Here is a 27,846-nt window from a genome sequence, read left to right as displayed (position 1 = left end):
AAAGAAACCCCCAAAGAGCAATGTCAAATGGTCACTTGCCCAAAAAGAATTTATAGAAGATCTTAAAAAAGACTTTAAAAATCAAATGACAGAGATGGAGGAAAAACTAAAAAAAAAAAATTAAAAATAATCCAAGAAAAACAAGAAGATTATGAAAGGAAAATCAACCAATTAGAAAAGGAGATCAGGAATCTCAAGGAGGAAAATGACACCTTGAAAATTAGAATCAGGCACAGTAAAGCCAGTGAAATTATAAGTGATCAAGAAATAATTAAACAAAACACGAATAATGAAAAAGAAAAAGTGAAATATCTTATGAGAAAAACAACAGATTTGGAGCATAGATCAGGAAGAGAAAATATAAAAATAACTGGAGTAACTGAAAGTCATGATCAAAAAAAGAATCTTGATACAATAATAACAGAAATAATTAAAGAAAATTATCCTGAAGCATTAGAACAAGGCAGGGAAGTAAAAATAGAAAAAAAAAAAACCATCACACACCACTTAAAAGAGATCTGATGAGGAAAACTCATAAGAATATCATAGTCAAATTCCGGAACCCCCAGCTCAAGGATAAAATATTAAAAGCATCAAGATTAAAACAATTTAAATATGATGGTGCCATAATTAGAATTACCAAAGACCTAGCAGCAGAGACATTAAAGGACCACGGGTCTTGGAACACAATATATTGAAGAGCAAAAGACCTGGGGCTCCAGCCAAAAATATCATACCCTTCAAATTTCAGTATTATCTTGAATGAAAAAAAAATGGACATTTGACAAACCCTCAGACTTTCAAGACTTTGTTAAAAAAAATCCTCAACTTAATAGAAGATTTGACATACAAGAACCAACAGAAACATAAGGTATGCACCAAAGACTGACTATAAGGGATGCATAAGAACAGACTGCTTACCTTTCATATAATGTAAAATGTATGTCTAACATTCTTATTAATAATTGTGGAGCTCATAAGAAAGAGGGGGATAAAGCTGACTATAATATGAATTTAAAAAGTAAAACCATTTAGAAACAACTAAAAACAGTAACTATTTTATACAAAAGAGGTGCAAGAGGAAGAAAGGTTACAGAGGATTTAGATGGGGGAGGAGGGCTGGTGGTTCTAGTAACCTACTTTCATCGGGAATGGGTTTAAGAGGGGACAATACACATATATTTAGAAGAGTATAAAGTCTTCTAAATTTAGAAGAAATAAAATGGTAGGAGTATAATGAGGGGGGAGAGGACAAGGGAGGGATTTTTAGAGGGGAGAATGAGGGAATAGGTAACGGGTGTTCAGATTAATGGGAATGGAGGATAGGGGAGGGATCCTTAGGGGGAGAAGGCAAGTAATAGGAGGGCAGGGTGGTTGGTGGAGGAGGGGGTTAGGCAAGTAATAGGAAGGCAATGTATCGGGTAGAAGTAAAGTAGAAGAGGCAGAAAGGACAGGAAACAAAAGATATGTACAAACATAAAAAACAAAGATCAGGAGTTGATTATGTTTGGGAAAGTATATGTCTATATACACATGTATATATGTATAAGTGTATGTATATATCTGTATGTGTATATATATATCAAGAAATATTTAAATTATATTGTAGTCTTCTGGTGGGGTGGGGGGAGGGGAAAAAGAACAAAGTTAAAAAGTACACAGCAGAGAACAAAAGAAAACACAAGGAAGCAAACAGAAGATGGACAAGTCTCAACACAAGGTATATTATTTATCATACAGGCTTTCTTGAAATGAAAATTTATTGTTACATATTTTGAATCCTCTCCTATGTTCTGCTATGCACATGACATGCTTTTTTTTCTTTCTTACTTTATATTTAAGTTTCAATATTTAAGTTTATGATAGGTTTTTGTTTCTTCTCTCTATTTTGTATTTGTTTTCTGGTAAAACAAAATAAAAAACTGTTTAAAAAAAACAAATTAGGGAGAAACCAAGGATAAAGAGGACCACGTAAGATAAAATGGACAATTTTTATAATATTTCTTTTTAAGTTTTTGCTCGAACAAAACCAATGTAGCTAAAATTAGAAGAGAAGCCAGTAGTTGGTTGTTGGGGGCAGAGAGAAGGCCAGGCACAGAATCCTTTCAACAAGTTTCTCTGACAAGAGATATATCTCCAGGTATATAAGGAAGTGACTCAAATTTATAAGAATAAGAGCCATTCCTCAAATAAAAAATGGTCAAAGGATCTGAACAGGTCGTTTTCAAGGGAATAAATATCAGCGATCATTTGAAAAGATGGTTGAAATCACTAATAATCAGAAAAATGCTAATTAAAGCAATTCTAAGGTTCTACCACATAACCATCAGGCAAAATTGACAAAAAAGAAACATAACAAATGTTGGAGGAGATGTAGGAAAACAGGCACATTAATGCAATTCAAGAATCATGAATGGTCCAACTATTTTGGAAAACAATTTCGAATTATAAGCAAATAGTTCCTAAACTGTGCCCCAAAGAGATTAAAGAGGAAAAGAATGAGGGCAAGAAAGTGAAGTGAGCAGAAGCAGCAGAACATTGTACATAGTAACAGCAATATTGTACAATGATCAACTGTGACTGACAGCTCTTCTCAGCAATACAATGATCTAAGACAATTCCAAAGGACTTATAATGAAAAATGCTATCCACCTCCAGAGAAAGAAGTAATAGAGTCTGAATGCAGATGGAAGCATATTATTTTTCACTTTATTTTTTTCCTGGGGTTTTTTTTCGTCTGTGTTTTTGCTTTTACAATGACTAATACAAAAAATGTTTTGTATGAATGCATGTGAACAACCTATATCAAAATGCTTAGTGTCTCAGGGAGAGGAGGGAGCAATGAGGGACGGAGAGAGAGAATCTGGAACTTAAGACTTTCTAAAATGAATGTTAAAATCATTTTCACATATAAGTGGAAAAATATAAATCAAAAAAATTGTAAATAACTGCTCTCTTCTTTCAGTTATTCCACTTATGATTTTTTAACATATCAACATTCTTTGTAAAGAAACCAAAGTCACAATTGTGCAAGCACACTGATGTTCCTACTTTCCTCTTTACAAAACAGTAAATATGATTAGTGTCTTTGCCTTAAAAAAAAAAGAAAAAAAAATAAGAGGCAGGCCATCAAAGGGAGAATAGCTGAAATCAAATATGGTATAAACGTAGTGGAGTACTGTTGAACTCTAAGGAACAAATTAAGGGATGGTTTCAGAAAAAACCTGGAAGATTTGCAAAACTGATGCAAAGCAAAGAAAGTAGAATCAATAGAAAATTTATAAAATAATAGTTAACAATAATATAAGTAAAAACAACTTTGAAAGATTTATCATTTTTAATAAACTCACTGGTCAGCCACAATTCTAGAAGATTAAGGATGAAACACGCTAGCACCTCCTAGGTGCTGAACTGAGTGCAGAACGAAACATAGTTTTTGGCCCTACCCAGTGTAGGAATTTGTTTTCTTTGATTTGTTGTAAGGGTTTTGTTTTTCCTTTTTTTTTTTCTAATGGGAGCAGAGGAGTTGAACAGGAGAGAAATTTTTCTTGTTGTTAATTTGAAAAAAATAATTTTTAAAATGATGTGCTTTTATTTTTCATACTGGAAAACAATATGGAAATATGCTAAAAAAATTACTCAACGGTGTATAAATTCTTTGAACCAACAATTACTTAGATTATTGACTGAGTCTATGACCAAAAAAGAACAAAAAAAGATGAAAAGGGTCCTTTACAAAATATTTATACACAAATAACTGGAGATTAAAAGGATGTCCATTAATTGACAAATTATGATATATTAATGTAATGTTTATTGTCCCTAATAGGGGGGATAATGACATAGTGGCTAGATAACCAATCTTAGTGTCAGGTATGCCCAAGTTCAAGTCCTGCCTCTGACCATGCTGATCATATGACCACAGGGAAGTCAATAAAGCTGTAGGTGCCTGTCTGGGGAAAGGAAAACTTTAAGACTGTAAGCTGAAGAACAGATCCTGATCTATTTTGGTAGAAGGAGTTTCCTTATTGACAGTTCCCAATACCAATGGAATTACAGGCTTGACCCAAAAAAGTTCTTAGTAACTAAAGATGATAGTAATTATATAATTCATTCTACTCAATTTTTAACTAACAGCAGAACCTAACATACAAAATGGGAGCATCATCCATTGCATGTCATGGTTCAACATCATATGATTCTAGATATGAAACAATAGTGAACCTAGTCTATCTTTTGTCTAGTGCAAGATCTCCAAGCGACCACGTCATAATTTCTAAAAACAAAGCTGCTGTCTTTCTCAGCACCTCCATAATAGCAAGGGGTACAATACCCCTAAGCCTATGGATACTTTCATCTAATTCCTCAATAATAATAATTACACCAGTACAGTTGAGGTAGGAGCAACAAGAATAACATGGACCTTCTTACATTCCTAAAGTAGTACAAACACAAGGTAAATGTTATAGGAAGGTTTGATGTCATACTTATGTAGATCCGTGATCTGACCCAAGTAGATATTCTCTCCATTGGCATGTGGCACAACCTCTTGATGCTTTCATAGTCTGTGCAATTGCCACTCATGTATTTCCATAAATTTCCCAAATGTGTCCAAACAACACAATGAAGACTTTCCTCTACTGTAGTATCCTAAGGGTAGCACCTTAGCTGCCTATATAATGAATGTCACTGATGTCATAAGTTTTAAATTCAGTATAGAAAGAAAAGGAAGTATAACTGTTGCAAAACAAAGTATTATTTTTTACCTGGCTTGCAGGACGAGAGTGACCAAACAGCCTGTGAACCTATTTCACGTACTGTCCCAGTCCTTTCCAACTGTTTAGGGTCAGCACCAGGTGGTGTCTTGTTCGGTGTGGTCATTTTTCACTATTCTAAAAAGAAGGAATATGGATAGATTACAAAGAGACCTAAATGCCTTTTCAGGTTCAATAAAGAAGAAAAAGTTAGAATCTTTAATTATAGTTTCTCACTTATAGCTTGTAGGAAACCACAATAAATCATTTCTTAAATTCCTCATGACTAGAAAATACACCTACATCCTGGTAGCAAAGGAAGTTAAGTCAGGAAACAGAGTACCAAGTCCTGACTCTAGTCACTAAGCAGGTGTGCATCTTTACTCAAGTCATTTCATCTCCCCCAGTATCAGTCTACTTTTCTCTAGAAGTAAGGACTTTAACTAGATAAACTCTAATGTACTATCCAGATCAAAATTTCTAAAATTTCTATGATTCTCCCAGTCTCTTTGCCTACAAAATAAAAGGACTGGATTTTATGACTGTCTACCCTAGCTTTAAAAACTTATCATAAACATTTGATATTAACCCTCTATTTCTCAAACATAGTTAACAACATCTTACTGCAAGAGTTAAAAAAAAAAACTTAGGAATTCTATCTATGAATTTTGTAAACAATTGTTATAACTTGAGACTACATTCAAATAGCAAATGGAATATTAAAGAATACATATATTTCTTAGCATATTATGGTACTCTTATAAAAACTGATCATGTACTGGGGAATATACAAATCATAAAAAAAAAGGCAGACAAAAGTAATAATGTAACTTTTATAGACCATAAAGTAATAAAACAATAATGAAGGAAATAAGAGCAAATGACACAGACCTAAGTATACACTAAGTTATGATATCATGAAATGTGTAGCTTGGAAAAGGAGGTGGTCCAGTCATGTGAATTGAATGAGGGTGAACAGATCAACAACTTGAGTGCTACTCTAATGAAATGGAAAAAAAAAAAGACCTTTCAAAACTCTCAGGACTAAGAATTTTATCCAAGATATAAAATCTTTCCAGTTACGTCCAGGAGCTAAAATACCAAGAACCTTAAGTAGGTAATAGTCTGATGAAATAATAGCAGAGAATGCTAATCCCTAATACCCTCCTCCACACTCTGGCAGGGCTATACAACAAGACCTGTTAGGCTTGTGCTCACAAATTCTCTTGCTGCAGCTGCAATCTCTGTCAACACGCCCCCCTGTCCTTTTCCTCACCCCACCATTCTGTGGAAATTAACAATAGACATTAACTTTGTATACACAAAAACACATAGACACAGCTCTTAGGAGGACATAGAAGCATAGGAAAGACAAGTGAAAAGTGGTGAAAAATGAAATACTCAACATGGAAGGAGGCAGGGACAATTCTAGGTATGGCCCTTGGGAGATCTGCCATCATATGGGAAAGGAATTAGAAAAAAGGTGATTTCAGAAGGAAGAAAAGACAGTTTTAGGCCAGGAGGACAAACATATAAGTTTACTGGAAAGATTCTAATTGAAAGGAAGATGCCTCCAGGACACCTAAATCAGTCTAAAGATCTCTGAATATTGCAAAACAAAAGAACATTAATCAACATCTGATGAGGAAGAGAGTTCTGTGGATTCTCAAGAGAGTATGAAACCACAACAAGATGTTCCTGAGAGAACTGAGAATTGTGAGAAGTATAAATTATGGCCTGTACAGTAGAAATAATTGGCAGAAAAGAAAAACTTGAATATACAGTGGCAAAACTCTACAAAGAAACAAGAGAAAATAAATGACTGGGAATACAAAGACACAGAAGGGAAGGACAATCTGGAAAACGAAAAGCAAAAAGCAACAAGGTTAAAAATAAAGTAAGACCTCTATACAGTACAAGAAAAAAATATTGATCTTGAAGACAACTAAAAAATCATAAGTCTAACAAAAAAACCACAAGTCAATAAATCTGAATACCACAATGCAAAAAATAATAAAAGATAACTGTTCAGATCTCCTAGACTCAGAAAATAAAGTGTTAATTAAAAAGAATACTCAGATCACTTCCAGAAAGGGGAGGGGGGGGAAGAGATCTGCTAAAAATTCCAAGATAAGATACAAAGGAGTTAAATTTAACAATGCCAATGAAAAAACAACAAATTCTGCAAGGGACCAGGAGAAACTTTCAAACATAAAGGAAAGGAAATTTGAATAACTCAAGATTATTCTGGACTGGAAACTGCAAAGTGACATAGAAAGTGTTCCAGAGAGCAAAAGAAATCAAGCTGCAACACAAAGTGACATACCCTGTAAGCCTGAGCTTAATTGTCAAAAAAGATGGACATTCAATAAAAGAAAGGCAAGTATTCCTAAAAAAGCAAAACAGAAAAAAAAAGAAGACATGAATAGATTACAGACATACCTCAGAGATTCTGCAGGTTCAGTTCCAGACCACCACACAATAAAGTGAATATCACAATAAATTCGGTTATCCAGTGCATATAAAAGTTGTTTATACTATAATGTAGTCTATTAAGTGTGCAATGGTATTATGTCCAAAAAATGTATATACCTTAAAGTATTTTTTGCTAAAAAATCCTAACCACCATCTGAGCCTTCAGCTGGCTGTAATCTTTTTACTAGTGGAGGATCTTGCCTCAATGTTGGTGGCTGCTGACAGATCAGGGTGGTGGTTGTGACAATTTCTTAAAATGAGACAACAATGAAGCCTGCTGCATAAATAAACTCTTCCTTTCACTTGAACACTTAGAGGCCATTGTAGGGTTATTAATTGGCCTAATCTCAATATTGGTGTGTCTCAGAGAATGGAGATTCCCTGGAAGGTCAGTGGTAGACCAGTCAGAACACACAGAATATTGGTGCCCCAAAACAATTACAATAGTAACATCAAAGACCACTAACCACAGATCACCATACCAGATATAATAATAATGAAAAAGTTTGAAATATTTCAAGAATTACCAAAATGTGACTGAAATATGATGTCAGCACATGCTGTAGGAAAAATGGCACCAATAGACTTGCTTGAGGCACAGTTCCCACAAGCCTTCAACTTGTAAGGTATGACTTTACCGCTTTGCACACACCCCAGACAAGAGTAACACAAGAAAGATAAATACAGCAATCAAGGAAGGCACAAGTAAATTAAATAAACTGCCCCCAGAGGGAAAAAGGGAAAAAATTAGAAGAGAAAACCATCTATGGGGTTAACAGCAACAGGACAAGATAACAAAAGGGATCATTAAGAGATATGTTCTCCCTAAAATACACAGAGACAACATAGATAAATAGAAGGTGGAAGAATAAGGTTGAATCATCTTGAACTAAAACTCATAATGCCTGCCTTACGGATGAATCAGTGATCTTTTGTGGGACAAAACTACAGAATCAGAATGAGCATAAATGGGTAAATGGAAATAAGAGGATAGAGGGGGTTGTGTGATATACCCTAAGTAAATCAATAATAACTCCTGTAGTCTCTCAAATTGAAAACAAGCTACCGGAAAATGGGTGAGGTGGGAAAGGATGTGATTAGAATAGGGGTAAAGAAAAGGGAAAATTTCAATTCGGGGTGGGGAGCAGCAACATTGAAGAACATTTCCATGTAGGGGAAGAGATATTCTGTAACGGGAAATGGGGACTTTAAATGAATATAATCTACATGAATTTGTTCCTTAGAGAGAACACCACCTTGAAGAGAGTGTTACGCCTCCAAAGACAGAATCTCACCTCAAGAAAGGGAATCATAGCTCTTGAGGCTAATTAATATACAAAAGAGTGAGAAGGCATGGACACAACAAGAAAAAAGAGAGGAGAAAGATCTATAAGATAGTAACAAAGAAACGCTTTAGAAGAGGGAACTCAAAATAGATACATTAGAAACTTTAATTCCAGGAATTAAATACTATCCAGGAAAACAGATACTAAAGAAGGAATAAGCAAGCATGAGAATGATTAATCAAATAATAAAAGTTTAAAGTAGAAAAGGAAGAGCACAAGAGAAAGAAATCCTATTTTAAAAAAGGGTACAGAAGAAAAATGAAAAAAGGCCTCCTAATAAACAGAAGTTAAAAAGGAAGGGGGGTTTACTTAACTATTGAGAAGAAAAAAAGGGGAAGAATTACTAGAAAAAAGTGAGAAAGAAAAAGAAACTTAAATCAAGCAAAACTAATTTATTAAGAGGGGTGGTGGTGTCAGTCGACCATGGGAAGAGAGTCTATGGAAACAGAGTTGCCTTCAAGTAGATTAAGAAACAAAATACAATGTTTACAAAAAAATGGGGGGGGGGGCAGAATCCTAACTAAAAAAATATTGGAGAGTAATGGGAAAAAAATATAAATCTAACTCTTATCACTTTAAAAAACCCAGTAGAGTAGAAAAAGAAAATGACAGGTTGGATAAGAAAACAAAACCTTGCAATCTGTTATTTACAAGCAAAATACTTAAAAATCCAAGATGTACGCAGAAAAAAAAAATGAGTTGCTAGAACAAAATTTACTATATATCAGGTGACTCAAAAAAAGCAGGAATTATAATCAGGCTGTCAGAAAAAGCAAAAGCAAAAATTCAAAACATAAAAGGAAATAAAGCAACTACATTATGCTGAAAAGAGCCACAGATAACAAACCACTATCAATATCAAATCTATATTCTCCAAATGCTTTGGCATCTAGATTCATAAGGGAAAAAATAAATGAATTACAAGAAGATATACAAAATAATATAAAAGTGACAAGATTTTAACCTCTGTTTTTTATAAATCTAACAGAAAGATACACCAAAAGGAAAATACAGAATTGAGCAAATTGCTGGAAAAACTACAGAGGGAAAATGGACTTTTAATGAAACAGAGAACACTTCCCATCATTCCTGAAGACCAGAGTGGTATAAAACTTTGAAACACAACCACAGGAGTCAAGAGAAATGTAAAAAGGAAATATGATGGAACAATGATACATGTCCCTTCAGAACCCTATCATCACAGGTTATCAAAGAAGTCTAATTACACAAGCTGGACACGGTTTGTTTTGTTTTGGTTTGGTGTTTTTTGGGGGAGAGGGGGATTATGTTTTGATGATCATAAAAGAAGAAGGGGAAAAGGAATACTCTGAGGTGCCCAAAGAGAGGAAGGGTAGGGAAATTATCTCATATGATTGGAGTATGCAAGTAGAAAACTATATAAATGTGGAGAAAAGGGTGGGGAATACACATACACAGTTGGATGCAGAAATACATTTTACTAAATATGGAAACAGTAGGGAAAGAGGAAGGGATCAACTAGGTGGCGCAATGAAGATAGAGCACTGGGCCTGAAGTCACGAAGACCTGAGTTCAAATCTGCCCTCATACGTTTCCTGTATAACCCTGGGCCAAGTCACTTAACCCTACTTGCTTCAGTCTCCTCACCTGTAAAATGAACTGGAGAAGGAATGTCAAACCACTCCAGTATCCTTGCCAAGAAAACCTCAAATGGTATCACAAAGAGTCAGATACAACTGAAATGACTGAACAACAAAAACAGGAAAAGTTGAGAAAGAAGGAAAAACAAGAGAGAGTAGATTAAGTGAGGGAGTAGTGACAAGCAAAATTAACTACAGAAATTGGATTGGAAAAGGAACTTCTTTAAAAGAAAAGAAAAGATAAGAACCTGTGATCCACCTCTGGATGAGGGAAAGAGAAGAGAAGCAAGGGAGCAGTAGCAGACCCCATCAAATACTGATGCTGAGCACACTCCTCCCACCAACTTCTTCTTTATAAAGAGCAGGTGGGGAAACTGATCTACACTAACCACAATACGAGAGAACTAAAAATGAAATATGCCACTATGGATTCTTGAGAGAGAAATTATGGACTCAGAGTAATGACTCAGAGGACTGAGAAATACACACATACACATACACACACACACACACACACACACACACACACACACACACACACACACACGACATAGCCAATATGGGATTTGATTTCTTCGGACTATGAATACTTCTTATAAAGGTTTTGTTTTTCTTTTTTTAATAAGGGAAGGAACTGGGCGTCAGGGGTGGGGGGGTGGGGAGGAGTGTTGGAATGTGGATTTTCATTCATCAAAAAAAATTAAATTAAGTTTTCTTTTTTTTTTTTTTAAAGACTAAGTAGGAGAAATGCAAGAAAATTATGAAATGAGAATAGGTTGGTAACAGAGTTCCAAAACTTCATTGAAGAAAATAACTCTTTAAAAATTAGAATTAGTCAAGTAGAAGCTAATGATTCTATGAAACATCTAGAAACAAAATAAAATCAAATGACTGAATAAAAAAGAAGAAAATGTGAATTATCTCATTGGAAAAATAACTGACCTAGAATGTAGACTAAGGAAAGATAACTTAAGAATTATTGGACTACCTGAAATCCAGGATCAAAAAAAAGAGCCTAGATACCATATTTCAAGAAATTATAAAGAAAAACTGTCCAGATGTCATAGAACCAGAAACCAAAGTAGAAACTGAAAAGAATCCACCAATCACCTCCTAAATGAGATCCCAAAATGAAAACTCCCAGAAACGTTACAGCCACATTCCAAAGCTCTCAGGTTAAGGAGAAAATACTGAAAACAACCAGAAAGAAATAATTTAAATACTATGGAGAAAGTTGTGATCATATTTGGTAGCTACCACTATACAGGAGTAGAGAGCTTGTTATGATATTCTGGAAGGCAAAAGAATTAGGATTAAAACCAAAATTAACTTACCCAACAAAACTGAGTATAATCTTCTGGGGGTGGGGGGGGAATGAATATTTAGTGAAATAGAAGACCTTCAAGCATTCCTGATGAAAAGAACAGAGCTGAATAGAAAAACTGAGATTCAAACATAAGACTCAAAAGAAGCATAAAAGGTAAACATGAATGAGAAATCATAAGGTTAAACTGTTTACATTCCCATGTGGGAAGATAATACATGTAACTCTTAAGAAGTTTATCATTATTAGAGCATTATCATGATTAGAAGGAGTCTTCTTAGACAGAGGAGCATGGGTGTGAATCTCTTATACTGGGATGGTCTCAAAACATAAAATGGAAGGGTAAGAAAGAGTGATGTACTGGGAGAAGAGGTAAAAGAGAGGGGGAAATTATTTCACATAAAAGAAGTATACAAGGAAGAGTTTTTACAGTGGACAAGCAGGCGGCGGGGGGGGGGAGGGGGAGTGGGCAATGCTTGAACCTCATTCTCATATGAATTGGGTCAAAGAGGGAAGACTATATATACATATAGAGTATCAAACTTTATCTTACCTATCAGGGAGGTAGAAGGAGAAGCGGCTAAGAAAAAAAAGGGGGTGGGGCAGGGGGAGGAAAAGTATATTAAAGGAGGCAGTGATCAAAAGATAAACAGATTTTTGAGGAGGGCAAAGGGTTAAAAACAAAAAAGGATAAATAGAAGAGAAAAAGCTAAAGGAAAATATACTTAGCAATCATAATGGTGAAAGTGAATGAGATGAATTCACCCATAAAATGGAAGAGGATAGCAGAATGGATTAGAAATCGGAATCCAACAATATGTTGCTTATAAGAAAACACTTGAAACAGAAGGACATACACAAAGGTAAAATAAGAGGATGGAGCTGAATTTATTATGCTTCAGCTGAAATAAAAAAGGCAGGGGTAACAATCATGAACTCAGAAAAAGCAAATAGACATAATTAAAAGAGACAATCAGAAAACTACATTTTGCTAGAAGTGACTACAGACAATGAAATAATAGCAATACTCTGTGTGTGTGTGTGTGTATACACACCAAGTGGCAAAGCAAAATTCTTAAAAGAAAAGTTAAATAAATTACAGGAGGAAATACACAGTAAAACTATACTGGTAGGGAACTTCAATTTACTCCAGCTCAGACCTAGACAATTATAACTATAAAATGAAAAGTTATAGAGAAAAATAGAATTTTAGGAAAGTGAGACATGATAGACCTCTGGGGAATACTGGATGGGAATAGAAAGGAGCATACCTTTTCTCAGCTGTACATGGCACCTTCACAAAAACTGACCATGTAGTAAAGCATAACAACCTAACAAACAAATGCAGAAAAGCAGAATTATTAAATGCATTCTTTTTAGACCATAATGCAATAAAAACGACATTCAATAAAGAGCCCTGGAAGCACAGACTAAAAACTACTTTAATCCTAAAGAATGAGTCAATGAACAAATCATACAATCAGTAATTTCATTAAAAAGAATGACAACAGTGAGACAACATAGAAAACTTAACAACTGATCAATGCAATGAAGAACCACAATTCCTTAAGAAGATGATAAAGAATGCCACTCACCTTCTGAGGGAAGTGACAGACTCAAAATACTTAATGAGACATACAATTTTTAAAAAGCCAATGTGGGCATTTGTTTTGCTTGACTACGTGTATTTTACAAAGGTTCCTTTCTTTTTTTTCCCCAAGGATGGCATTGGTGGGGAAGGAAAATAGATGCATTATTGAAAAAATAAAAATTAAATTAAAAAAAGGAACTCTTTACTTCATCTTGAATCTAAACACAAAATTAAGGAAAGAAGTCAGGCTGACAGATGCTAAGAGTGTACAAAGAAAAAAACTTATGTGTTAAAATCCTTTTATCATAAATACAAAATAGTACCCCAGCCCAATATGTTTTCTACAATAAACTTGCCTCTGCAGGCTGCAAACTACCCAGCACCACGAAACTAAATTAAAATGTAGTTGGGAAATGTTTAACAAAACAAACAAAAATACAATAAAACACAGATAATATCGATTTGTAGTTTTGTAAGTCTATATGTGATTGCAAGAACCCATTTCTGTTTAAGCCTGACACCACTGCCACATAACTAAGCATGCTGCTCAAAATGTGCACCTCATACATACTGCAATTGCCATCCTGTTCAATTTCATGAACTCACAGGCAATTTTCCAGGTTTCCAAGAAAGTGAAAAATCTTAAAAAAAACAAAACACTAATTCAGATCGAAACTACAAGAGATGCCACCAAGCAGTCAGGATTCCCGCCCTGAAACCACAATATGCTACCACTTCATGTTCTGCACATAACATCAGAATCAATCAACCAACAAACAGGACAGTATGGAGTTCAATTTTTGATTCACATTTGTATTCCACAAACACGGAAAGTCCATCTCTTCTGTGGGATAGAATTCATCTCAATTCCTAAATACCCAGTACCAGTGGGCACCCAGGAAGCAGGTATTATTAATAGCTCACATTTCCATGTAGCTGTAGGATTTGTAAATCATCTTACATAGACTATCTTATCTGATCCCCTTACAGCTGGCTGTATGGGGTGGGCTAGATTTATTCCCATTTCACAGGTGAGGCAAGTGAAGAAGGGAGAGGTTACGGGAGGCCCAAAGTCACGTTTGGTCCCCTTACAGCCGTACGGGGTAGTCTAGGTTTATTCCCATTTTACAGCTGGGGATGAGATAACGTGAGGTTAAGTGAGGCCCATGGTCTCACAGCTGGTGTCAGAGGCGGGACTTGAACCCACATCTTGCTAAGTCCAAGTCCAGAACTCTATTCGTTTACCCCAGAAGCCTAGCTCCTGTCTCTCGGAGAGGGCACAGTCCAGCACCAAGGATGGGTGCGGACCAAGGAGCCAGGAGGATACTGAGACACAAGTAGGCCGGGGGGCGGCTCCGCGTCCCCGAGGGACCAGAGAGGGAGATGTGGGAGTGGAGGGGGAAGAGCAGCCAGGCTGCGCTCCTCCCTGCCGCCGTACACTTACGGTTCTCCGGGCCCGAGCGTGTCAAGCTGGCGCCCAGCAAAGACTGACTAGTCTGCTCTCTTCAGACCTCCGCGGGCTCCCAACAGCCCCGGCACCGCCCTCCATTCGCCGCTTCGCGGCGCACCCCGATGACGTCACCGCTCCGCTTGTCCACCTAAGCTTTCCTCCTTCCTCGCAGGCTGGGGCCTGCGGCCCCCTGCCCCGCCCCCCACCCCTCGCCTGCCAGCTCCTCTGCGCGCGCGCACTCCAGTCTCTACGGTGAGCGCGAGGCGGCGGCGGCTGGGCACCGCCATTTTGGCCGGTGGCCGCAGGAACACGTTGTGCGGCCCAGAGCCTGAGGCCGGGCCCTAGGTCGTCGCTGCCGCCGCCCTCCCCGCTCCCGGGGCGGTCCTTTAACTCCAGGTAAGGTGGGCAACCGGGACGCTGGGCCGCTGCCCTTTCCGGAGCTGAGCGGAGACGGAAAAAGACGCCTTCCCCGGAGGGAGGGAGCGAGAGCTAGGCCGGGAGGCAGGGGCGATGTCAGCTCGTGCCGGGAGGGCTCGCGGCAGCGCAGCCGGAACCGCCGGGGCGCGAGACAGGGGGCCGGAGCGTGGGGGCGGGGGCGCCGCTGGAGTCGCGCTCGCGGCGGCCACCTCCGGCCTCTCCGCAGCCCTGAAGCCGCGTGTTCGAATCTCTGCTATGTCACCCGGGCCAGGGCCCCTACTTCCTCCCCCAGCTCTGAAAAGGATCGCCACGAGAAGCCCCTCCCGGCCCGGAATAAAACTGTCCGATCTTCCAGGACCATCCCCCCCATCCCCCACTGGGAAATGTTGGGAAAGCAGGCCTCCCTAAGTCAGCTGGCGCTTTGGCGTCCGGGAGGATGAGTCACTGCACCCCCACCCCTCAGCAGCCTTTTGTACAAAAGTGCCTGCCCGGGTATTGAAAGAGTTTTTCTCCCAATGCAGCTGGCCGTAGTGGGGTGCGTGCCCCCCTCTCCCACCCTTAGCACGTCTGCGGCTCCCTGGGCGCACAGTATTTCAGAAGGGACCCATCCCCTCTGCTTCCTACCCGACGAGGGCTCATCCAACCTTTCCTTGGGAGGGGAGACCCTCCACGGGGGTTGCTTTTTCCACGTCGAGTGGTTTTGTGGTGAAGGACGTTATCCTTTTTATTTAGACTAATTTGCTTCGTTGTTAATTCCCCTCCTCGCCCCCCACCCTTTGCTCCTAGTTGTGCTCTTTGGGGTAGAGCAGAATAAGTGTAATTGCTCCAGATGACAGCCATTTGAATACGTGAAGATTGCGATCTAGCCCAACTTTCCTCTTCTCCCCTGCCCCCTCCCCCCCCCCCCACTTCTTCCAGTCCAGTAACCAAGTATGTATTAAGTGCCTACTATGGACCAGGTAGTGCTAAGCGCTGGGGTGTAAGTTCAGAACCAGTCCCTACCCTCCCGGAGATGAGAAGGGGAGAATTCTGGGCTCGAAGGACAGCCGGTGAAAATGCCCACAACGGACACGGGAAGCCAGTGTCCCAGGATCATGTTGTGGTATCCGGATGGGGAACAAGGTCTAAGAAGACTGGAAAGGTAGTAAGGGGCCAGGTTATGAAGGGTTTTAAAAGGTTTTGCGTTTGATCCTGGAGGGAATAAGGAGCTTGTGGAATGAGGGCTTGATATGGTCAGAACTGTACTTTGACAGCTGGGTAGAGAATGGATGGTAGCGGCGGGGAGAACAGCCAGTAGGTCATCGCAGTGGTCCAGGCATGAAGTGACAAGGTCCTGCACCAGGGTGGTGGCCGTGTCAGAGAAGAAAGGGGGCAGATGTTGTGAAGGTAGAAACCACAGGACTTGGGAACAGATTGGATGTGGGGATGAGAGTGAGGAGGTTTTGAGCCTGGGTGAGTAGGATAGTGGTACCCTCAACAGTGATAGGTTTAATTATTTGAACTTAGTTTTTATCATAAACCGGAAACATCTTTAGAAGCCAGGGGGCTTCTGTTCACAAGACTTGGTTGTTTTTAAAAATTCTTCCACATAGGCCACGTTGACAGCCAAGCAGTCACAATCATGGCTTTTTGGTTGTGGCCCCTTTCCCAGTTGGGAGCATGTGTGTACCAAGATAACCACCATTTTCCATCAATCAAGCTATCAGATGTTATCAGGGCTTGATCATCTTGAGTTTCATTTGGACTGAAAGTCTCTCCTCCCCCACCAACCCCAGAATAAAACATTACTTTTGAAGAAGAAATCTAATTTTTAAATGACTAGGAAATTAAAAGGAAAGACATTTCTTTAAAATATTTTATTTTTTTTCCTATTTATTAAAATTGAGTAAACATTTACCAAGATTGTACCGTGTGCATCTCCAATTGCAACCTGGTTTAGTGGTCAGAATGTGAGCCATGGCGTGAGTAGTCCTGCCTTTTGATACATAGCAATTGTATGATTGATCGCAGGCAACTCTTAAAACTAATCAAGCATTTATTCAGTGCCTACTGTATGCTAGAATGATACTCTGCTCTCAAGAAACTTAGATTCTATTGGAGTTTACTTTGCAGCTCTATTAAGTTACAGAGTTGCCGGTCTGCATTGGCAGAGGGAATTTCCACACTGGCAGCTTAATCTGTGAAATCACAGGCCAGGGCTCCTACATACTTACCCTACCCCAGCCCCCCCCCCCTCCAAAATGGGCAAGGCATTATAAATGTCTAGTTTACTCTTTGAAATTAGTTGTACACCACTCCCAACTTGTTATATGTTTTTACACGGGTGATAACTATGAATAGAGATGTGTGAATTTTCATGTGATACTATTAAATATTTAATGAGTGCCACCAGGGTACTAATTGCTATGATGACTCAGTTTTGTTGCGTTTTCCATAATAACTTGATGACCGAACTGGATTTAGAATCTGAAGGACTTGGGTTTGAATCCAGGCTATGATTCTTTTGATCTCTCTGCAATTGAACTAATCATTTCCCTTTTCCGAGCTTCAGTTTCTTCATCTCTTAAAATGGGAATAATACCAACCTTCCCCCCTTATTGAAGTGTTGAGAATTAACAAATGAGGTGCGAGTGAAAAGACTGCTGGATTTGGCTCAGATCTCACCTCTGTTACTACCTGTGTGACTTGGGACCAAGTCACTTAACATTGCTTTTCAGTGTAAGCATTTTGTGCCATAAATGAGGGTGTGGGACTAGGTCCTTTGAAGTCCCTTCTAGCTTTAAAGCTATGATCATAAGTTTTATGATAGAACTTATGTAAAAGCATTTTGTAAAACAAAGCCAATATAAATGTCAGTAGTAATTATTTAAGAAGCTTTTTTTTTAACAAAGAAGAACTTTCATTTTTTTCCTGCCCTTGTTAGTATTAGCTAATGCATAATTGCATCCAGCTTCCACTTGTCTGCATTTTCATGTCAGCTATGGAAGTGATGTGAGGGTTTGTAGTTCCCCTCTACTCTGCTTGTTGTATCAAACATAGTTCAGATGCATTTCTTTTCTGCTTCTTGGAGTCAATTGCCCAAATCACACCTCCGTGTTTCACATAAAAAGCCTTTACAATTTGACTCTAGCCTGTTTTTTTAGGTTGAATTACACTTTACTCCCCACCACTTATGCTCTCAATTCTAACCAAACTGTCACTTGCTGTGCCCTGATGCAGCTGTACCCCATGCCTGGAATGCCTTCCTTTTTCTCCTCTGCCTCTTGGAACCCCTAGTTTACTTCAAACCTCAACTCACATGCTACTTAATTCAGGTTTTTACTCACTCCTCCATTTGCTAGAGCCCCTCTTCAAATTACAGGAGCATTTATTTTATGTATATCCTGTATTAACTTATCTGTGAATGTGTTGTATCTGCCAAGTAAAATGTAAGCTCCTTGAAGCAGGGACTTTTTGTATTTATGTCTCAACCAATTAGAACAGGTCCTGGCACATATCAGGTACTTTAATAATGCTCGTCTGTTGATGGACAATCATGTTAAGCATTCTTTCCTCATGGAAGAAGAAAATAAGAATAATTTTGGTCACGAAACGCTTAGAAAAATGAGTTGATAATGTTCACACAACCAAATTGTCCTATCTGTGGAAAAACAGATTTTTAAAAATTGTCTGTTAGCCCAGATACTGCCACATTTTATTATTTTAATATATAAATCATTTTCCAGTCACCTGTGCTGCTGCCCTCACCACCTCCAAATTCTGTTTCTGCAGTAAAATTTCTGAGTTGTTACGTAGCTTGAAATTTGTATTTTGAAACATTTTGTTGAGCATGAAAAATAGGATTATTATTTGAATACAGTTCACATGATCATGTAATTTCTTAATATTTCCATTTCTTTCATGGAAAGTGAATCTATTCGCACAGATTTCTGATTTATACTGCTTATTGTAGGTTTGTTTGCAATACATTTGTAGGGAAGACTTGTAAGAATCGAGTGTCATCAGTTTTATAAATTATTTAAGCTTGGTAAAGAATTTCATTCAGGTGAAAAGCACTTAGAAATACTCTTGTTATAAATTTAATTTCTATGATTATATTCTCTGAGTACCTTCCAGCCTTTAATCTGTTATGTCATAGAAAATAGATTTACTGAAGAGGAAATGTATCACCTCAGCCTCTGGTATTTATAAGGCTTAAATAAATAATTCAATGCAACATAGTTAACAGCAACTTAAGGAAGTTAAGGAGATCGTAGTGATCAGACTTTAGCTAGCATTTATCACCTACTATATATAAGGCACAAATCAGACCTGTCCCAGCCCTCAAGAAGTTTAGGTTCTGAAACAGCCACTGAGCATTTATTAAGCCTTTGTTATGTGCCAGCTGTGTTGCTGTGTGGTGGGGATGCAAAGAGTGCAAAAACATGATTCCTGCCATCAGGGTAATCTCATTCTAATGGGGAAGATAACAGAAAATAACTATGGACATACAAGACAGATAGTAGTTGGAAGGTAATCTTAGAGTGGAGGCAGCAGGGAAAGGTCTCCTGCAGCCAGTAAGGTTTGAACTGAATCTTGAAGCCAGAGGCAGAGCATTCCAGAAATGGAGGGCAGCTATTCAGAAGGCACAAAATTAGGAAGTGGACTGATGTGTGAGGAATAGCAAGTAAGCTGGGGTGGCTTTGGCATAGAGGAGAGAAAAGCATATGACTGGAAAGGTATTCAGGGGCAAGATTTCTAGCAATTCAGTATCATCGGTTTCATAGATTTATTTGCCAAGATAGATTAGACTGATGAGAGACTTGAGACAAGAAAGGCCAGCCAGAAGGCTATCGTAATAATCAAGTGCTGAGGGAACCAGGTGTGACAGTGTAAGTGGAGATAATGGGACATAGAGGAGAGATGTTATGAAGGTAGAAATGACCTGACTTGATAACAGATTGGATAAAAGTCCAGATAAGTTGATTATAACACCAAGGTTGGAGCCTTAATGACTGGGAGGATAGTGGTATTCTTGACAGTAATTGGAAAGTTGGAAAGAAGGGAGGATCTTGGTAGGAAGATAGAGAGTTCTATTTTAGACATGTTGAGTTTCAGGTGCTTATGGCCATTTCAAGGTATAGAAAATATTGGTAATGATGAAAGTGGGGGGGGGGTCAAGAACAAGACAGAGGAAAAGGCTTAATTACAGGGTTTATGCTCAACAGATGTAATTAAATAACTAAGTCTTAATATTTGGAGATGAAAGGGACTTTCGGGATCACCAAGTCCCCTTTTTTTTGATGTTACAGGTATTGAACAAATACTAAAAATCAGTGAAGTCCCATGTTTTAAAACTGAAAGGGACCTCAACACTCTCCCCAAGATTTTTTTTAATGAAAAAAAAATGTATTGAAGCGTCTAGAGAATTTCTTTCAAATAATTGGAAATATCCTGGACTACATCCATCCCTACTCAGTCCTACCAACTGATCAGGGATTATTGATACATATAGTAAGAAAAACCTAGTTTTAGGATCCTCTTTCTATTATATAGCTTCATAAACCTTGTAGGCATTTTGAGATAGGATTGATCCTGAGGTTTGGGGTGCCATTTGGAATAGTTTAATCACCGTTCTAAGAATATCCCTTATGTCTGCCTTAATACACTAGGCTTCAATGAATTAACATTTGGTCACTTTGATACTGATACTATATAGTTGAATCTATTGTTTAAATATAACAAAATTTCATGTACTTTTTTAATGTACCATACATCCTTTTAAATTCAGCAGTCATTTACTTATCCATGATGTGTGATATTTCAAAATCCCGTAATGTAATATTTTCTTCACTATTCAAAATTTTTAAAATGTATGTTCTTTGAACTCCAGCGAGGATTTTTAAGTTTATAATTGAGCGTCTCAGAGGATACATCCTTAATAATATTCACTATCTGTATTCAGTACATAGGGTTTTATTACCCTGACCTTTCAGTCTTTGCCTTTACTATTACTATTTCTTTGAAATGCTGGTAAGGTGACTCTGCAATCATTTTATGTTTTTTTAATATATTTTAGTCATTGTTCTTATAACTGTAAGTCTATCAGTATAGCAAAGTATTTGAACTTGATTAGAAGTTAGATTGATAGTACCAGCATAAAATTATTATTGCCAAATAGTGTTATTATGTATGAGGTCCTCCTAATTCTTCCACAGATAAATCATCTTAGAAATGATTTTTAAAAACCCTGTTTTTAATTCAACTTGTGCTATGACAGATAAAAAAGTATGTGATAAACACAATGAAGCTCCGTTTAACATTTTTGATTCCATAAGTAAAGTGAATTTAAACATATCTTCATATATTTTCAAAATATATCTTCAAATACTATATTTAGAATTGTGAACAAGAGTGTTAGCTACTTTATTTTGCAGAAACTGAATGTTCATATTCAAACATGATGCAAGTGTTTTATAATACGTTCATTGTAGGTAATGATATTATAGAAAATTCATTTGAGTTATTTATTCCCCTTTGTTAGTTCTGTATTTCACACTAAATTTTTCTTTGTTGAACCATATCTACTCATACTTTTTAATATGACAAGATTTCATAAGAAAATATGAATACTTAGTGTTAACATTTTTGACACATAGTTTGTTGTGATTCATCTTTAATCAGTATTCTTTTCCCTTTTTGATCCAGAAGACCTGGGTTCCTGCTTCCCTTGCTTACAGAGTCATCTTTCTTGCTGTATTGTAAGCCTGCATTGACAAATATGGCAGACAAACTAACGAGAATTGCTATTGTCAATCATGACAAATGTAAGCCAAAGAAATGCCGACAGGAGTGCAAAAAGAGTTGTCCAGTAGTGCGAATGGGTAAGTTATTATGTAGATTATTTCAATATAAAGGGAAGAGTTTAAACAAAATAATTTGGCTTAACAATAATTTTGGACAAATTTTAAGTACAGACTGGACATTTTTGTTCTAATAGTTTTATTCCCACATAAGGGAATGCCCGTGTCAGTTTTTTTCTCCTTTTCTGAGAGAAAATTGTTTTGCATTAAAACGGATGAGTAGGCTTGAGAATTCCAATTAATAAGGAAGAAAATCCTTTTTAGATCTAATGAAAAATCTACATTGGAGAATTCAACAAGCAAAACAAATCAAGTTAATTGTCCAATAAGTATTTTCAAGGGAGCATTCAGATTTTATCATTTCTATTATTGCAATGCTGAGAAACCCTATCTTGTCCTCTAGGTCAAGATTTCTGAGTGTTGTTTTACTTGACAGATTAGGTTAGATTAGATTAGTAGGCAGTAGGATAGAGAGGTCGAATAACCTACCTAATAGGTTATTAGGAAGGTCCTTCCTAGTTTTATTATTTCCAAGGCAAATTTATAACATATTATGTACACTTAGAATTTAAAATTTTTAATTAATAAGTTATTAATTAAATCAATAAATAATAATTAATTGAAAATAAATTAATAAGTTAAGCACAGACTATGTTCAATACTCATCCTTAGTGCACATTAGAAGAAAAATATACTAACATGAGGTGGGGAAGGAAGGAAGCACTTTATGAACTCCCTTCTTACCTGAACTGAATAAATGAAAGTTTAACACACTCAAAGAGGTTAGTTTAGAAATGCATTAAACTCACCAGGGAAATAAGTGGCGACAGGAAAGGGGGTTTTGAGGGGAGTGAGACAGTGGAATTGGAAAGGAAAGAGTCAGAAGTAAAACAGACTTCAGAGGGATGTTTATAAGAGGGGATTAAAAGGAGAAAGGACATAATAAGACATGGATATGTGCAAATCTGCTTTGACAGTTACTGGAAATACAAAGGTGAAAAAATTAAATAGTTCCTGTCTATCAGGAGCTTATAGTTTAAGATAACTACTGAAGTCCCTTTCAACTCAAATTCTGTGATATGTATATAAATAACATGAATTGGGATGTAATAAGGGCATAGGAGAAAACAGGGAGGAAAACAAAAGCTTAGAGAGGAGGTTGAAGAAGGCATCACTTTTAACTGGGGTAGAATTAGAAAATTTGATGAAGACTATGATGATTGAAGTGGAGCTTATATTAACAAAAAGGATTTCAACAGGTAAGAGTTGGAGAAGGAATCTGAACAGAAGCAGGAAAGGATCAGATAAAATAGGAAAACAACTAGCAATCTAGTTTGGCTCTTACAGAGTTCTCAAAGTGGAATGTTATGCAGAAAAAATAGCCTAGGATATGCATTGGAAGCCTAATTGTGGTAAATCTTGGACAGATATATCAGTGTCTGAACTTCTCACCAGCCTGTTTTACCCAAAATTATAAAGTTAATATCTAAAATTAGCATCATACTGTCTCTGGTTAAAATAAATAAGTACAATCACAGCTATACCAGTTAAAATATTTTGTACTTTGTTTCTTTCACCAGGAAAACTATGCATAGAGGTCACACCACAGAGCAAAATAGCATGGATTTCTGAAACACTTTGCATTGGTTGTGGTATTTGTATTAAGGTAAATGATTTTCCCTTTGTTCTTATTGCAGTGGCAACTTTAGACTCCAAAATAAGTAAAAGCTTGTGAATAACATCACTTTTTAAGAGGCAAAATAAAAAGGATAATACCAAAATTTAGTAATATAGTTTTCTTCCATTATATGATAATCACATAATAATATATAATAGTCATGTATGAAATGTGTTCGTATATATGTGTGTGGGAAAAACTATCCCTAGATTTAGATGTCATCCTTATATGTACATTTGCATGTGTGCATACAAATCTGTTATAAACCTTTATTAGTTTATATATGTGGTCTCAATTTTATTAATCTTAGAGGGGGAGACAGTATGGTACAGAGGAATCTCTCCTTTAGCATCACTCTAGAATTTTTGGATATGTTACAATTCTGGCTTGGTTGTAAATATACATTTGAAGTATAAAAATTTGAAATACTTAGTTTTTTTTAACTGCATTTTTTAGAGCAGCAAAAAATCCCTTTAACCTTCTCTGTGGAATTAATGATCTGAATTGTTCAATTAGGTGGTTTTTTTTTACTTATAAATTTTATAAAATTTTTACTTGTGAATATTATACCATTTTTCCTCCAAGAGTGATGTTCTGTAAACATACTAGAAATCAATATGTAAAGTTTTAATATTGTTAAGTTTTATATTTGGAACTTTACACCTATTTTTTAAAATAACAGCTACCATACCTGTTAATCCAAATTAACAACATGCTTTGTTTTACATTGGCTTAAATATTCTTTGACAGTTTCATAAAGTACTAGAAAACTTGTTACTTTATTTTCAAGAAACTCAGCAGGAACATTATGAAGTTAGGAACTTGGCTATATATGTATATATATATAAAATATGACTTTAGGTATGTGTTTGGGAAGGATTAAGAAGGTCCCTATCAGCACAGTTTTTTTTTTGTCTGTGAGAGAGAGAGAGAGAGAGAGAGAGAGAGAGAGAGAGAGAGAGAGAGAGAGAGTGTGTGTGTGTGTGTGTGTGTGTGTGTGTGTATGTATTCTCTGCCAGAATGACTGTAATATCTTTGTTTCCTCATAAAAACAGCATGTTTGATGATAGTAAACTCTTTTTTTTTTTTAATTTGTAGCCATTCATTATTTAAGCTACAGTACTCTTGATCTTGGGGCAAAAGAGAATGGAAATAAGAATTCTTTAAAAAAAATTAAATTTTAAATTCTTTAAATACTCATCCTTAGTGCACATTAGAAGAAAGATATACTAACATGAGGTGGGGAAGGAAGGAAGCATTTTATGAGTTCCCTTCTTATCTGAACTGAATAAATGAAAGTTTAACACACTCAAAGAGGTTAGTTTAGAAATGCATTAAACTCACCAGGGAAATAAGTGGGGACAGGAAAGGGGGTTTTGAGGGGAGTGAGACAGTGAAATTGGAAAGGAAAGAGTCAGAAGTAAAACAAACTTCAGAGGGATGTTTATGAAGGAGGAAGGACATAATAAGACATGGATATCTGCATCTAGACCAGGACTGTTCAAAATGCAGCCCACAATGAGATTTATGCAGCCTGCCTGCACGCATAGAAATTTACATAAATGCTTTAATAAACGAGGTGGAGCTACTGCACTAAATGGCAAATCAAAATATATTGTCTATTGTTTCAATAAAAACCTAAGGTTTGAGAGGCTTGATCTAGACTATGTTAAGAGAGGGTCCAGAGGAGTGTAATCAGTCCATTTCTTTTACCTTTGTTCCTCACCTTTTTTTTTTCAAATAGGGCTTAAGCGGAATAGGGACCAAAGAAAGGAAACATTCTCATAGGATATAGTGGAGAGGAAAACAGACCTATTAGTCTTAACCTTGAATGTGAAAGGAATGAACTCATTCTTAAAAAAGAAAAGGGTGGCAAAATGGATTAAAGAGCAGAATCCAAAAATGTCTTTTCTGTAAATTGAAAGCAATAGTTTTTGTTATGGGAGGGGCACTGTGGGATATAGTAGGTAAGAGAACTGACTTCACTGTCCTCATAACCTGAGTTCAAGTCCCACCTTTGATCAAGACTACCTGACCCTGAGAAAGGCATTTCACTTTTCAGAGCCCCAGGCAATTCTCTAAGACTATAAATTGCAGAGCTGTAAATGATCTGCCTTGGAAGAAAAAACTCCCAACACTGATGAAATGATAAGTCCTTGCCAAACATTTGTTGTCGTGTTAATATGAAAGCTAGAAATGGAACTTGTCTAAATCAATAGCTCTCAAATGATTGGCCATTCTCATAATTTTTAAGTTTTTAAACTTGATGAAAATTGCATTTTTTTTTCATATTATGTAGCATTAAAAACGTATGTTCATTTTTAGGTAGTAGGGCAATGAAGTGGACTTCAAATAAGTCTTATCTGTAACAACAATATTTTTCTCTAGAATCTGATTCATAGGATGTCTACAGTTAGATAAAACAGCCTAAAAATCACTGCCCTATTCCAGTAATGCAGCTTGAAAAGATGATTTTTCAGTGTATTTTTGTACTTTGTTGTATAAGGAATGACTTGAATAAGAATTGCAGAACTTCGGAGTTGAAAGAGACTTTATCTCTCTAGTCAGTCTATATCCAGAAAGGAATCCCTACTAATATACCCCAGAAGTTGTCATCTTGCTTCTACTTACGAAACACCAGTCAGAGGAGAATGGGCTATGTCATAACCTGATCTGTTCTACTTTTTTTGGTTATCACTAATTGTTGAGAAGTTTTCCTGACATCAAACCTAAATTAATTCTCTATAACTTATGCCTCTTGCTCCTAGCTCTGTCTTCAAATTAAACAGAACAAGACTAATCACTCTTCCTCTTGACAGCCCTTCAGATATTTGGAAAAAAAAACTATCATGTCCTGGATTTTCTTCACACTAGACCTCTCCAGTTCTGTCATCTAATCCATGGGGAGCAGAGACTCAAGACCACCTCACTGCCTCCTTATTCTCCTTGCCCTCTCTGGACACTCTCCAGCTTATCAATGCCCTTCATAAACTATGATGCCCAAAGTTGAATGAAGTACTGAATGAAGCAGGTGTGGCCTGACTAGGACAGAGTTGAACAAAACCAGTAACTTCTTTTTCCTGGAAACTTAATTGTTAATATAGTCTAGTATTGTTCTAAGTATATTTGGCTGCCATGTCACACTGTTGACTTTGCTTGCAGTACACTAAATCAGATTTTTTTTTTTCCAGAGAAACTGCTATCTAACCATGCCTTCCCCTGTCTTATATTGGTGAATGTTTTTTTAACCTGGGAGTGAGATTTGACATTATACTATTGAATTTCATGTTAGATTCAGCTCAGTGCTAGCTTGTCAGTGTATCTTTATGGATCCTGATTCTCATCTAATCTTATTGGCTCTTCATTTTAACTTTGTTTAATCTTCAGATTTCATGCAAATTTATGCCTTCATCGAAATCATTGAATTGAATAAAATTACTTCAAAGCATTGATTTAAAATATTCAGCATTACAGAGGTAGCACAGATCTCTGAAGCACTCCATTGGAGAACTTGTTCCAAGTTGACAACAGGCCACTACACTCGGAGGCTGGCCATTAAACCAGTTTCAAATCCATCTAATTATATTAGCGCCTCTCTCTCTCTCTCTCTCTCTCTCTCTCTCTCTCTCTCTGTTTTCCTTTTTTTAAAATTTGTTTATTTTTAGTTTTCAACATTCACTTTTATAAGATTTTGAGTTCTAAATTTTTCCCCCTTCCCTCCAGCCTCCCCAAGACGGCATCCAGTCTAATACAGGCTATATATGTACAATCATATTAAACCTATTTCCACATTAATCATGTTGTGAAAGAAAAACAGAAGGGAAAAACTATATATCTCCCTGTTTTCTACAAAAATAGCATAAAATGCTTTGTCTAATGCTTTTCTGTAATCTAGTTAAACTGTATTTAAAGAATTTTTCTGCGATCCTATCAAAAAGGAAATAAAGCTAGTCAGACATATCCTGTTCTTCCTAAAGTCATGTTGCCTCTTAGTGTGCTCACTGCTTCCATTTCTAAATGTTTAGTAACTATCTCTCTTTTTTTTTTTTTTTTTGAGAGGGTTTGGCCAGGCAGCTGGGGTTAAGTGACTTGCCCAAGGTCACACAGCTAGTAAATTAGTAACTATCTCTTTAATAAGACATTCTAGAATTTTGGCAGGGACCAAAGTCAAGCTCACTAGCTTATAATTTACATTCTTTTCTCTCCCCTCTTTTGAAAATTGGAACAATATTTATCCTCCAGTCATGTGGTACCTCTTCTATTCTCATGTCATTGTCATTGATCACTGTCTGGTCCAATCTAAATTTCAAGGAGTCTATTACTTGAGTAAGATTTTGTCCATCCTATACA

General features: G+C 36.9%; 2 protein-coding genes across 4 annotated transcripts in view; one reads left to right on the top strand and one right to left on the bottom strand.

The window, feature by feature from the left end:
- ANAPC10 (anaphase promoting complex subunit 10) overlaps positions 1-14,666 on the bottom strand; it is a 123,685-nt gene extending 109,019 nt beyond the window's left edge. The window contains exons 1-3 of one of the 2 annotated variants that reach the window (XM_036763635.1): positions 14,554-14,666; positions 12,790-12,849; positions 4,767-4,892 (exon numbers count right to left, since the gene is read on the bottom strand). In XM_036763635.1, the coding sequence (XP_036619530.1) occupies positions 4,767-4,881 (115 nt within the window). In that variant the 5' untranslated portion in view covers positions 4,882-4,892; positions 12,790-12,849; positions 14,554-14,666. The remainder of the gene's footprint in view (positions 1-4,766; positions 4,893-12,789; positions 12,850-14,553) is intronic. The other variant, XM_036763636.1, reaches the window with a different exon arrangement.
- A 126-nt stretch (positions 14,667-14,792) lies between these two features.
- ABCE1 (ATP binding cassette subfamily E member 1) overlaps positions 14,793-27,846 on the top strand; it is a 28,233-nt gene continuing 15,179 nt past the window's right edge. Inside the window, exons 1-3 of one of the 2 annotated variants that reach the window (XM_036763295.1) lie at positions 14,793-14,955; positions 21,664-21,839; positions 23,399-23,484. In XM_036763295.1, coding sequence (XP_036619190.1) covers positions 21,737-21,839; positions 23,399-23,484 — 189 coding nt within the window. In that variant the 5' untranslated portion in view covers positions 14,793-14,955; positions 21,664-21,736. The remainder of the gene's footprint in view (positions 14,956-21,663; positions 21,840-23,398; positions 23,485-27,846) is intronic. The other variant, XM_036763297.1, reaches the window with a different exon arrangement.

Source organism: Trichosurus vulpecula, chromosome 6 (assembly GCF_011100635.1).
Source record: "Trichosurus vulpecula isolate mTriVul1 chromosome 6, mTriVul1.pri, whole genome shotgun sequence".
Taxonomy (NCBI): Eukaryota; Metazoa; Chordata; class Mammalia; order Diprotodontia; family Phalangeridae; genus Trichosurus; species Trichosurus vulpecula.
Note: the sequence above shows the minus strand (reverse complement) of the source record. Positions and strands in the feature narration are given on the sequence as shown.